General features: G+C 32.9%; 1 protein-coding gene across 1 annotated transcript in view; it reads right to left on the bottom strand.

Annotated features, from left to right (window-relative positions):
• The window catches only part of LOC127717585 (fatty acid synthase-like), a gene marked incomplete at its 5' end in the record, with an annotated part of 43185 nt that overhangs the window by 3902 nt on the left and 26511 nt on the right, over positions 1-12772 (bottom strand). Inside the window, 7 exon segments of the mRNA XM_052223321.1 lie at positions 1052-1383; positions 1952-2179; positions 2601-2723; positions 4090-4447; positions 10371-10649; positions 11178-11325; positions 11854-12082. Of these exon segments, the coding sequence (XP_052079281.1) occupies positions 1052-1383; positions 1952-2179; positions 2601-2723; positions 4090-4447; positions 10371-10649; positions 11178-11325; positions 11854-12082 (1697 nt within the window).

Consider the following 12772-nt stretch of genomic DNA (forward strand, 5'->3'; position numbering starts at 1 on the left):
AATTTGAGTGTATTTAATGAATAAATCAGTTCAAATCTTTCACATAAACTAATTGAATCGACTGAAGTAGACACTTAAGTGTTTAAAAAGTGTCCAAAATCTTTCTTCAGATGAACCTGAATTTTGAGGCCAAAATCGGCCCTTACCGGACCTACTCCTTTGCCATTTTGCGACATCTGCAACTCGTAAAAATGTACCGGAGCGGCAACTAATCGAGTGACAATGAATTGTCAATAAAAAGAAGACAACTTTCGGTAATCAACTGGCGGAGAACCTTTGTCACCACATCACCATTGAAGATGAATTCATAAGGATGCCAATAGAAACCTTACAGTTGTAATGTAATGTAATGTAATGTGATTTCAAGAAGATGTTTTCTTTTAATTTTAATAAAACTGTTAATCCGACTGCAGTTTAAAGCTTGAAAATTTTACATATAATTCGAACAAATGTTCACTGTACTTCCACACTGCAGATAATTAGTACTTATCCTTTGGAGAAAGAATAACTTTTGTCAAAATAGTCGCTTGGATATTAATCAAAATCAAGACAGAATTCATCAAATAGTTATTGAGAAGGATTTATGAGAAATATTTTGTAAAACACCCGTCCTTCATTTGAGAAACAATGTAAGCGCGTGTGTTTACGCTATGTTCATGAAGCTATTAGATTTGACGTATCTTAATTTAAGACAACAATCTCATGATTTGTGGTCAAATTGATCTTTACAAACAACTAAATAGGTAAAACTTTATTTACACTTAAATTATGAAAGTTTTATAACTTTCACAGAACACAGCACTAGTAAATTGATTTAAGTCTTAAACAGTCATTTTGATCTTATATTATTTGAATAGTCTGAAAATAAAAATAAAACGTCTTCTTAAGAGGGAAAGACCTGTTCAGATCAATACAACCGGTTCAGTTCAAGATTGATTTACTTTTTTTAACCAACTTCAGATATTTTGTTGCACTAAGATCGATTAGCTCGAGTAGACAATCACTTTCATAGAACATATACTGAAAAGAATATTGTTTGTTTTCTACTTACAACAGCAAGATGAAAGACACCTCCAACAGGTCCCAAGTCTTCTGCTTCCGCAATAAGTCTAGTTGTTGACTCTACATTTGCAATATCTTGAGAAGATATCGAAACTTGGATGCCTTTACGTCTCCAATTCTGTATCATCCTGGTTTGATACCCATTCTTGATTCCTGACCTTGATGTGAGGACAATATTCTTAGCCCCTTTGTTGATCAGCCAATGACCTATTTCTAAACCCATGCCTCCTAGACCTCCTGTTATGATGTAGGATTTTTTCGGGTGACAGTATGACTTGGGTAATGCTAAAATAGTAGGAATACTGGTATCTTCCGAAATATCTCTAACCTTAAGAAAATGGAAAGAATTATATCTTAAACTCTAGGTTCTATAAGTTGAGAATGATAAACTATCAACTACACATCTATTATTACTTTTTTTTAAATAGTTCATATTTAAGGGCATAAATACCGTTATAAATCGATTGTTAGTATCAGAAAATGTAAAAAAAAAGACAGATAGAAAAACCCTATGGTTGTCTCGTGAAAATGTTTGTTGATAAAACCATTCTTAATCATTTACAGAAAACATCCGAACTTCCAAATTGATCTTTTCGGAATGACTCCCACTTGAACACTTGAACTATTTGGCTTAATAGCTTCCTTGTAAGGAGAAATCCTGCTACCAATCCTCTATCAAGAAAATCATGATAGGCAACGCAAGCTTTAGAATATCGTATCATATATACTCCGTATGCAATCGCTATTGAAATGTTGCTATAAATGGAAAGGTATAACGCTTTATATTACCTGAAAAGATTCATACGTCAGCTTCTAACTATTTTAAACACAAACAAATGAACAAAGATCTTTATACTGAAAACAAAGAAACATATGGTAGAAAAATCACCTACTTTTATTAGAATTTTTCCAATATGTTGTCCTTGTGCCATAAATCTGAATGCATCTTCTACTTGGTTGTTGTTAAATTCTGTATATTTTAGAGGTCTCACTGTTCCTGATTGTATGCCTTGTGTTAGTAATGCTGAAACTTCTTTCCAATCCTGATTATCCTCTTCAAACAGCGCATCCAACAAGATCCCATGAAAACTTACATTCTTTAGGAATATAGACATTCCTACGGAACAATATAATGAAACAAATGTCAAGTTAAGGAGTTAATATATTACAAAAGTAGATTATTTAGCAAACAGGTCTTGGTTTTGTATAGAACAGATCTCTTTTAGAGAAATGCAGGAAAGGAAGGCACAACTTCTTTTTCAAGAAATTCAATACTTTGAAACATATATTTCTGCTAGCATTTTTTGGTTTGGCATTATTTCACGTTGTTTTCTGCGGAGCGATTTTGTAGTAAACTCTAATCTAATCAGTTTTTTCTCTATACCTCTGAGTGAATAAGCATGGAATAATTCCCACTTGACATTAAGCAATGCAAGCAGCTATCAATCAATCAATCAATCTATCAATCTCCCGAGGTAAACATTCTTTCTGATAAATATCAATAGAGATGTGTGCTAGTAAAATATCAAAATTCCTACCTAAAGGTGTATTTTTGGATAGATCAAACTTTCCAATTTCAAGGAATCTGCCATGTTCAGCTATTATTCGTACACTGGCATGCAGTTTTTCTTCAGATAACGAATTCAGAACCAAATCAACACCTACAACATAATTATGACCTTGACGTTTTAGCATAAATATGAACATATTAAAGGCAAGTATTTGCGTATTACTATGTTACATTGTCATGAAAAATATAGAATAAAGTTTCGCACCAGCATTGCACCAAAAAGTTTTTTATCTGAAGTTTGATTATGATCTTGTTAAACCTGTTAAAATAATTGAATTCCAAATTGATGCATACATGGTGCGGTGGTCGAAATAAACGACTGGCAAATTTCCACAATAATGAACCTATTTAACAAGGATTATATAACAGCAATGCCGATTAAAACATGTCCTTTGCATTTGGTCAAATGTAAATTCGGATGAACATTTGTGAGTTTTTATTTTGAGTAAAAAGTCGATGCTAGTATAAAGCTTAATGTTTAATTAACAAGGAGCCAAATATTTGAGAAATGCCATGAAAGAACATTTGTGTATTGCTATTCAAAAAGGAACTTACATGAGTTTGAAATATAATGTGTTGCGTTTCTATAGGCACTCCGTATAGATATAATGTGTTAGATTTCATCTGTATCTTCAAAGTTTAACCTAAATAATACCCTGAATATGAAATTGCCAGTTGTAAGAAGGAAAGATTGTGACTGCCACCAATTTTGAAAAAGAATACAAAAAAATCCAAGACCAATTTTAAGCACAACTATGAAATATCCACGGTTGAAAATGGAAAGATGAACGAAGACTTAAAGGGAACAATTCAAACAATACGATAATGTGCTGAGAATACCCCACCTTTTAATTCAAATTATCGGAACACAGGAAGTAGGTGTCTGACAGATCCAAAAAGTACTCAAACTTTAAAAATCTTTACAGTCTAGCTGTTGACCAAACATGTTGAATAGTATTGAAGAAAAAAGTGTGACAGAAATATTTGTTAGACGAACGGATGAACGAACAGATGGACTGGGTGATGCAATATAGTCCCAATCCTAAAGTAGGGGTATTATATTTCGAAGAATGATATAGTATACCATGGTAAAAAACGACAAACAGACAAACATAGACTATTAACGACTGAGCAATAAGAACGTCACATCATTCTAAGATTGAACTCCGGCGCTCCGGAGGAGTATACATTTTTTCGCCCAATAGTGGCACCCGTTGTGCTGTTCATTGCAAATATAAAGATGCATTTTGTGATGTCATAATCGTAAATGAGGAGGAGAAAATTCAATATATCAGTGGTCATCATGGACTAAAATGGTTAATAACGGTCAACCAAATTATGATTGCGTTTCTAAAACCTTCAGCTGGGTAATTAAGAATGTAATAAATTATTGATAAATTTTGAAAATATACAAAACCATTAATCATCCCATTAAAAAGTAATGTATTTACGCTTACCTTTTCCCTCAGTCATTTTCATTATATGAGACTCAAATTCTGTTGATCTAGAATTACTGAAGTGCTTTTCATTCAATTGCGGAAATCTCTTTTGTAAATAAATCTTTTTATCTTCTGATCCAACTGTAGTATAAACATCACAACCATAATGTAAGGCTATAGAAATAGCAGCTTGGCCAACTCCTCCAGATCCAGAATGGATAAGAACTCGATCTCTAGGTTTTATCCTTCCTCTTACAACTAAAGCATAATATGCCGTTGCATAAACTACAGGGACAGTCGCTGCTTCCCCTAAAGACCAGTTGTCTGGAACTGACCACAAAAACTTATCATCGACATAAAGAGTTGTTGCTAGACCCTAAAAAAAATCAAAATTTGACATTTTCAAATGAAGACGTTTGGATGTAAACCAGGAGACACTTACCCTGTCGACGCAACCGGTCACACTTTGTTAGAGTTTAGACGATTCCCTCGGTTTTGTTTGTTACCACGATTTGTCTTCTTAATCGATTTATGAGATTTGAACATTGGTAAACTACTTTTGCGTTGCCTTATTGCACTGTCATTCGTTGTTTAGAAGTATTTTTTTCTATTGCAAAGGACAAGGTACACTAAGGGCCGTATTTGGCTCCCTATTTTGTCACACAATCATTATCATGAAATAAATGAACTTAGCATCGGAAAAGATTTGCATATATCTGTTTTTCAGAAGCACATGCGTATTTTATCTTTTAGTAAAGCAGAAACCTGATTTTGGGTTGATTAAAGTGCTTTGAATACGTCAAAAGATGGCATACAAACGGGGTTTGCCGACTAAGAAAAGAAATTATTGGCTCACATTGGCGGAGGCACTCAAAAACAAAAAAAATCTCTCCAAAAAAAAACAACAACTTTTGTCGAAATAGTAATATCGGAGCGACATCGGAGTAAGGGCTGAAAATATTCGCATGCGGCTGTGACTGCACGACATCCTTAACTAAAGAAAGAATACTTCCATAGATGAGTTTTTTTTTAATTTTTTAGATTTTGCCATTATACTTAAAATTGTACTTTTTATCTTTTTATCAAAGTGGATTTTTTTTATCGATTTAGATCAACACCTAACATGGGGAAAACATGCACTTGGCAGACACGATAAACAGCCATGTTGCAATTGTCCCTCCGGTTTAGTCACCTAAATAAATTAGATCGACGAATAGTTTTGATAATTCTATTATTTTCTTTTCAAGTAAAAAATACTCAGAATATGTAAAAGTTCGGGACAAAATACCGGGCCGGTTGCAGACGACTTTAAGAAAAAGGCAACCGCCGAAAACGACTTGTTTTGTTAAATATTAACGTGAGATTTTTACAATTAATAAGCATGTAAAGTAAACAATTTTTGCAAGTCAGTTTGTCCCAGTCCCAGATTTCTTTTGTTAAAAAAAGGTTACAAATCTATGAAATGCAGTAGGTGTAAATACATCTTTTTAACACCTTTTAGTCAGGTTGTCGGAATCAGGACAACTCGGACCAAAGACGCATCGGACCAAGACATCTCGGACAAATTTATAGACAACTCGAACCACTTTCAAAGACAACTCGGGCCAGTTTGAAACACTGTTCAGACCAGTGTTTTGTCTAGATTTGACTGAAGTTGTTTTATACGTTTACATGTATAACATTGAAATTAAATTGAACATTTCAAAGTATAGACCCCCAAGAATTTTGTTTAGATGTTCATAAAACTGTTATGTAATCTTTTAAAGTACACGAATGTCTATAAACTCAATTTTAGATTTAATGAAAGTCAACCCATTAAGCGATGAAAATTTTCATATTTTTCAGAAATAAAGTAGCTACTGTGGATTCACTTATTTTCGTGGGTAGCAATTTTCGTGGATTAAGGAAAACTTACATGTTTGTGGAAATTTAATTTCGTGGTTTTACCGAAGTCTGCTAACAAGCTTATAGACATTTTGTTATTCGTTGAAAATTTAATTTCGTGGTTAACTGGTAACCACGAAATCCACGAAAATTGGTATCCAACGAATAATAATAAATCCACAGTATATTAAAATAATTTCTATTACATCATTCTTGACTTTGATCTCCCTTTCAATGTAAAGATAATTGAGTAAATAAACTTAATGATACCAGGATTAACATCTTGTACGCAGGACGCACGTTTCGTTTACAAAATACTCATCAGTGACATGTATATCAAACATATGTGTTGATCAACATTTAATGTGAGAATTTAAAGAAAACACTGTCTTAATATTTTCCGTTGTACTTTGTCAATAAGACAGATGAAATTAACAAATAATTTATTAGATATGTCTATTTTGCAATTACAGAGACAACTCTTTTAATTGCTCTTATCAAATATATTCCATCCTCCTTTGCCGACTGTACACTTTACAGCAAAGTTAAATTATTTACCCTCATGTAATAAAATCTTGTCATTAGTCAAGAATGTTATATTAATTAAGCGCGACCTTTAAAAGTTAAAAATCTCATCAAAAAGAGGTTGGGTTAATCTTTAATATTTTTATATTGAAATGAGATGACATAGCTGATTAACACATATATCTCTGCTGTTTCTGTTTTATTAGAAGACGATGTAACTTTGCTCTCTACGATTACCTTATTTGGGCCGAATTGGGTTTAACGGGCGAATTGTTACAACTTTCAGTGTATCTTTTCCAAATGGTTACATCGAAATTATTTCACAAAGTTATTCTTTATCCTCACGCTCCAATATGTATCGTTAACGTCAAAACAGAAATTTTTTACCGTTAACGTTATTCAGTGGCAAGATTTGGGACGTTATTCGTCAATAATGTACCTCCAGTACCACCCTCTTTCAAACATTTCTGTGTTGCCTTCAGAAGTGGTCCGAATTATTTTTTAAACTGGATCGAGTTGTCTTTAAAAGTGGTTCGAGTTGTCTTCAAGAATGGTAGGAGTTGTCTTAAGATAGGTCCGAGTTGTCTTGGTCCGACTTGTCTTTTGTCCAAGTTGTCATGTATTTGGGAAAGGTAGTGTAGTGGTTACGCGCCCGCATTTGCATCAGGCTTTTTATGTTCGAATCTCGCAGTCCAGTTTTTTTCAAATATTTTGTTCTGGTATTATTTTAACATATTCCAACGAGAAGAATGGCAGGAGTAGATTCGGGATAATAATAGCAAGCAATTTAGTCGAATGTCTATACGCACATACGTTTTAGTCTTTTCAATGAGATGTTAAAGGATTTTCTTCAAGGTTCGAGTATTCCCACGTTTATTTTCGATCATTCCATTTTTTTAACAAAGAGTAGTAGCTAATTTAAGGAAGTACCTTTTGATATAGATTGTATATATATAGTTTCAGACGAACGCAAATTTTTGTAAGGTTTAACATGTTTAACTTGTGTCAATGGATAACAAAAATTGTCCTTGTTTTTAAAAAATTTGCGGCCGTGTAATTGTATGGCGTTGTCGTCGTCAGCGTCTTTAACGTCTTTTTCCGAAGATATTTGGTTTCCAGACAATAACTTCAGTATAAGTGCATAAATATCTATGAAATTGTACCACAAGGTTCGATACCACAAAAGGAATGTTGGGATTGATTTTGGGGTTATTGTCCTAACTGTTCAAGAATTATGGGCAAAAAAAAAAATTATACATATTCCTTTCCACAGTTAACAGTGGTTAATCAATTGCTATCTTTAACCTGTTTAAGGATAAAAATATGTTTGCACACGTTTGTGGTCACATAACTGAGGGTCGATCCATGAGAGTTACAGTCGTTGTGAATTGTACATATATTTTGATATTTTTGCTCTCGCTGCACATATTCTACATAAAACGGTACAGAAATCTATATTATGAATCATTAGTATTGAGAAAAAAAAAATCGTTGGTGAAGATCATCAGAAAAGTTTGTCCTAGTTTGTAACTGATTGACTTATGATGGTTTGTATCTCTAATAAACAAAACTTTGGTCACTGTGGAGATTAAACATTGTGTGTGGTATTACTATATGGCTGATATATTTTTCAATAGGTTTATCCAATTAACTTAAATTTTTGATATAGACGTCCGGGTAGTTTCGATTCAGACTCTAAGCCTGGTATTATAACAATTTGTTCACAGATTTTTACCATTGGTGTGCATGTGGTTGTTAATATCAGACTATATCTTATGATTGTATTTATCCGTTTTGGGTGTAATTTATACCTAACATAGTATGCTATACATGCTATTCTGAGAGAAAACCTTTATTCACCAAGCTGAACTCCTTAGAATGATTCTCATTGGTTATATGAACATCCTACAGAACATGGTTTAATTTTATATTAGGAAGAAACATATTGCTTATGAGGTCAGTAGGTCCGCATTAAGGTCGCTATGATTTCGGTTTTTATAGTAGAAACGTTTCCGTCAGTCCTGTTTAATTTTTTTTTTGGGGGGGGGGGGGGCGCTTTTTTCCTTTAAGTGAACACCAAGTGACTTCCATCTAAGGTTTATAATAGTATATTAATGGTTGGTTTCAAATTTTTTGCTACCAAAAAATTTCTATACCTAGTCTTTTGAAATTATAAAATTCAATTAATTCAAAGAGGGTGCCAAAAGTGACCCTTATTGTACCTTATCTTTTTGCATTTATTGTGCGAAGAGGGTTCTTCAAATAAATTTCTTGAATACAGCTTGTTAGAACTATACTCTATAAAACATACACAATGCAATAATTTTATACAGCAAAAGATAGTAAGAGGGCAGAACCAAGATACTCATAATAACGGTAAATGATTAAATCTTGTTTAAAATGTTGTTAACAATATTAAATTTTTAACTACATTGACGCTTACAATACATCAAAAATGCGATTTATGGAATTGACATAAAAATATTGGATTATTTGATGATAATGTAAGCAAAATGAAGGCGTATGACGCTTGACGATGAATACAACTCCTATTCTTTGAAAATAGTTGAAAGAGTACAAGAGCAAAAGAGAGGCGAAAAAAATAAGAGGCGAAAGATATCAAAAGGACATTCAAACTCATAAGTTGAAAAATAACTGACAACGCTGTGACTAAAAAAGAAAAAGACAAACAGACAAACAACGGTACACAAAACACAACATAGAAACACAGACTGAGCAACACAAGCCCCGCAAAAACTGGGGGTGATCTCAGGTGCTTCTGAAGGGTAATTGTGAAGTCTTGACCCATTGCTTGAATATAAAAAGTAACTCAAGATGAATATGTTGATAAATTAGATCGTTTTGAATTTTAATTCCTGTTTAAAAAAGAAAAGCAGTATCGGTAAAGATCACATTCGGAAACATCACATCTATTAAAATAAACGTTATTATAAATATAGAAATTGAGTGAAAGTATTCGCTAATAAACCTTCCTATGCTTAATGCATCTATAAAGTTTCAATTTTTTTCAAATGCTAGCAAATTTGAATTATTTCCCAAAAAATGAAGAATTACAGACTAACTTTAAAAGGTCACATACAAGAACACTATATTATTTCGGAAATGGATGTGCTGGAAGGTAGAGTTTGTTAAAAGTTTGATACTAGGATTCTAAATAGTTTCCTTGAACGATTACAGTAAACAAGAAAACCACTATGTTCACGATATAACAGTGCATTTCATTTAAATGGTTTCTAATTGCTTGAAAAGGATCATCATGCAAGCCCCGTCAATTGCCTTTGTGAACGCCTTTCAAGGAAATATGTGTTAAGTGCAAAATATACAGATAAGAAAATTTGATAATTTAATAATTGTATCATAGCTTAATGTTACAGAAAAATTAATTGTCGTAATAATATTGCCGTTCCTTTTCCTCGAATATGGCACCAACGAATAATAACCAAATTTGCTTACTTGACCACCGAGACGGGTGCCACATGTGGATCAATTCTGCTTACCCTTCCAAAGCACTTGAGACCCCCCTGTATGCATTGGTTTCGCTTTGCTTAGTCTTTGTTTTCTATGTTGTGTTATGTGGACTGTTGTTTGTCTTAATGATGTTTTGGTATTTTGTCATGGCGGTGTCGCTCTGTCTTCGACTTATTGAATTGAAACCCTCTTTTGTATCTCACTCCTTTCTTTAAAAATAAACGACCTTCATTTCAATAAGGTGACAACATAGTCTTTCTTTTATAAATAAAACGACATTGACATATTTCAAGCATTCAGCTCGATTAAATTTTGTGTTAGATATATAACTTTTGTAATTGAGGATCATGAGTTTAACACAAAGAAATCTAAACATATTGTACAAACAGTTTAACGTATACCTTTGACGAAACAAGTCCCATAACTCTATTTCCGAAATCATCTAACCCTGAAACTTCCATTCCCAAAATGCAATCCTGCTCTGCTAGCTTTCCTGGAATAGCATCAGCGTGTAGTCTCCCCGTTGCTAACATAACGTCTCGGAAATTAAGTGATCCATAGTGGACATTGCACAGTCGGTTACCTTTGTTTTCTAAGTAGTTTGTTAAAGGAGATTCTATCCACGCCAAACTTGACAGATCTCCCTTCGTTTGAATATTGACATAAGCATGTTGACATAACTTTTGACCATCGAGCATTTCTAAAACAAGGTAAATTTTATAAAATTACCATTATTTTATAGTTAATTGACGGGTAACTGTATTGGGGACAGTCGTAAACAGCTGCAAATGAAATAGATATCAACTAAATAAAATATTGGGTCACCATACGCCGTTCAACAATGAGCAAAGCCATGCCATATAGTAAGCTATGAAAAACCACGACGTGACAAAATGTGATTATGATATCGAAGTACCAGGAATTCTTTCTTGAAATTTGTTAATAAATGCAAATTGAAGCTTTGTATCTAACTAAGTCGCACATCTCTTTAGAACAAAAATCATATTTTTGTATCATTAAAAAAAATAGAAAAATAACTCTTTTTATTCTAACGGTTTATCTTTCTAATTAAAATCTTACTTGAAACTGATATCTAAATGTAATATAGATTTTAGGTGCAGTGTGATTGAGATGGTCAAATCGTCCCATATTTATAATATTTGTATAAATCTTTGACAGAACAAATAACGTAACCAAAGTCAATGAACCTTACTTTTTGTCAATGGTAAATGTTTGAATGACCCCCATTGTCCATTTTTGTATACATTTAACGCTAGGTCCTTCCGAATCAGCTGCTTAGTTTCCTCATTTTTTGTTGAAATATCCAAAACTGTTTTTCCATAGTTGAAAATACATCTGTAAAACAATTGAACTTTTGATTTATTTAGAATAAACTTGCAAAAACAACAGCATATATGTTTTGTCCTTAAAACAAATGGATATCGGATAGATTTATAATACCTATTATTTGAAATTAATAGAAACAAAATCAAACACCACGAAGAGCAGCACCAACAAAAAGATAATATGAAGTAAATGGATTGATAAATTTCGTGCGTCTATGCACTTTTTTGGATACACCTTCATTAGGATTATTACACATTATTTCAAAACAGACCGATAATTTAACACAACTTAATGGAAGGGAGATAAAAACTCGTAAATGATATTCGGCAAAGGCATCGTTAAAAAAGTAAAATCGAGTTGTTTGAATCTTATTTCGTTTAAAACTGTATTTTGTCGGACAAATTAAAATCTTCGAGTTGAAATTACACTGACGAACGACACAGACTGTTATTAGTAACATTCTTGATAAAGAAAAAGAATATTATTTTATAGAAACTTCAGTTAATTCCATATGTGCATATTTTAGATATAAAATACCTCAGTTTGTTTCCACCAGGTTCCCTTCTTAGACAATTAACCATACCAATAACACCACTTAGTGGCTGAGAATTCACAGTTATCCAAAGGGTTTTCTGTTGTGATGCCATGAACTCGTTTTTCAAAACATCAAACCAAGATCCATTCAACTCATCAACTGGTACAATAACAATTTCTTCGTCAACTATATTTCGTTTAAGACGGAGTAGGAACAACGTAGAGAAATGACCTGAACGCTTGAAGATCAATTCATAACCAACTTCTTTGAAGATTCGATCCCATCTTTGCTCATCACAGTAACAATAACAACTTCGTTCATCTTCAATTTTAAGTGGAACTTTCCACAATTTATCTAGCGAAAATGCTACTGGAAAATTATTTGTTATTTCCTCGATAAGAATGAAGCCATTTTCTTGAACGGCAGATGATAAATATGACAATGCTGTTTTGATGTTGTTTTGTGTATAGAGAAAGTTTCTGGCAACTACAATGTCGATTTGTGTGGAATTTGAAGGAAAATATGATGTAGCATCCCATTCAACATAATTCATATCACTTGATTCTTCCGCAGAGATTTCCTGACTTGAAGCTACAGTGTAAGTGATATCTGTAAACGGTCGATCATTTACCAGTGGGAAAATATACTTATCAAACGATCTTACAGTAGCTCTAACTTCCAAAATATTGAATCTGTAAGACGCAGTATTTTCAATAGCTATATCCAAGCACGGTACTATAATTTTTGGACGAGACATCAATGTGACCTCTTCCATGATCTCCCAATTTCCCTTTTCCATTTTGTTTTCTTCTATATTTTCGAATATGCTTTTTAATTTCATTGGTAAGTCGTCGCATGTTGCAATAGATCTTTTTGGATCTTTTATAGAAGGCATTTTACTTTTTATCTGGTTCAGGAATG

This window comes from Mytilus californianus, unplaced genomic scaffold (genome assembly GCF_021869535.1).
Source record: "Mytilus californianus isolate M0D057914Y unplaced genomic scaffold, xbMytCali1.0.p SCAF_1, whole genome shotgun sequence".
NCBI classification, from domain to species: domain Eukaryota; kingdom Metazoa; phylum Mollusca; class Bivalvia; order Mytilida; family Mytilidae; genus Mytilus; species Mytilus californianus.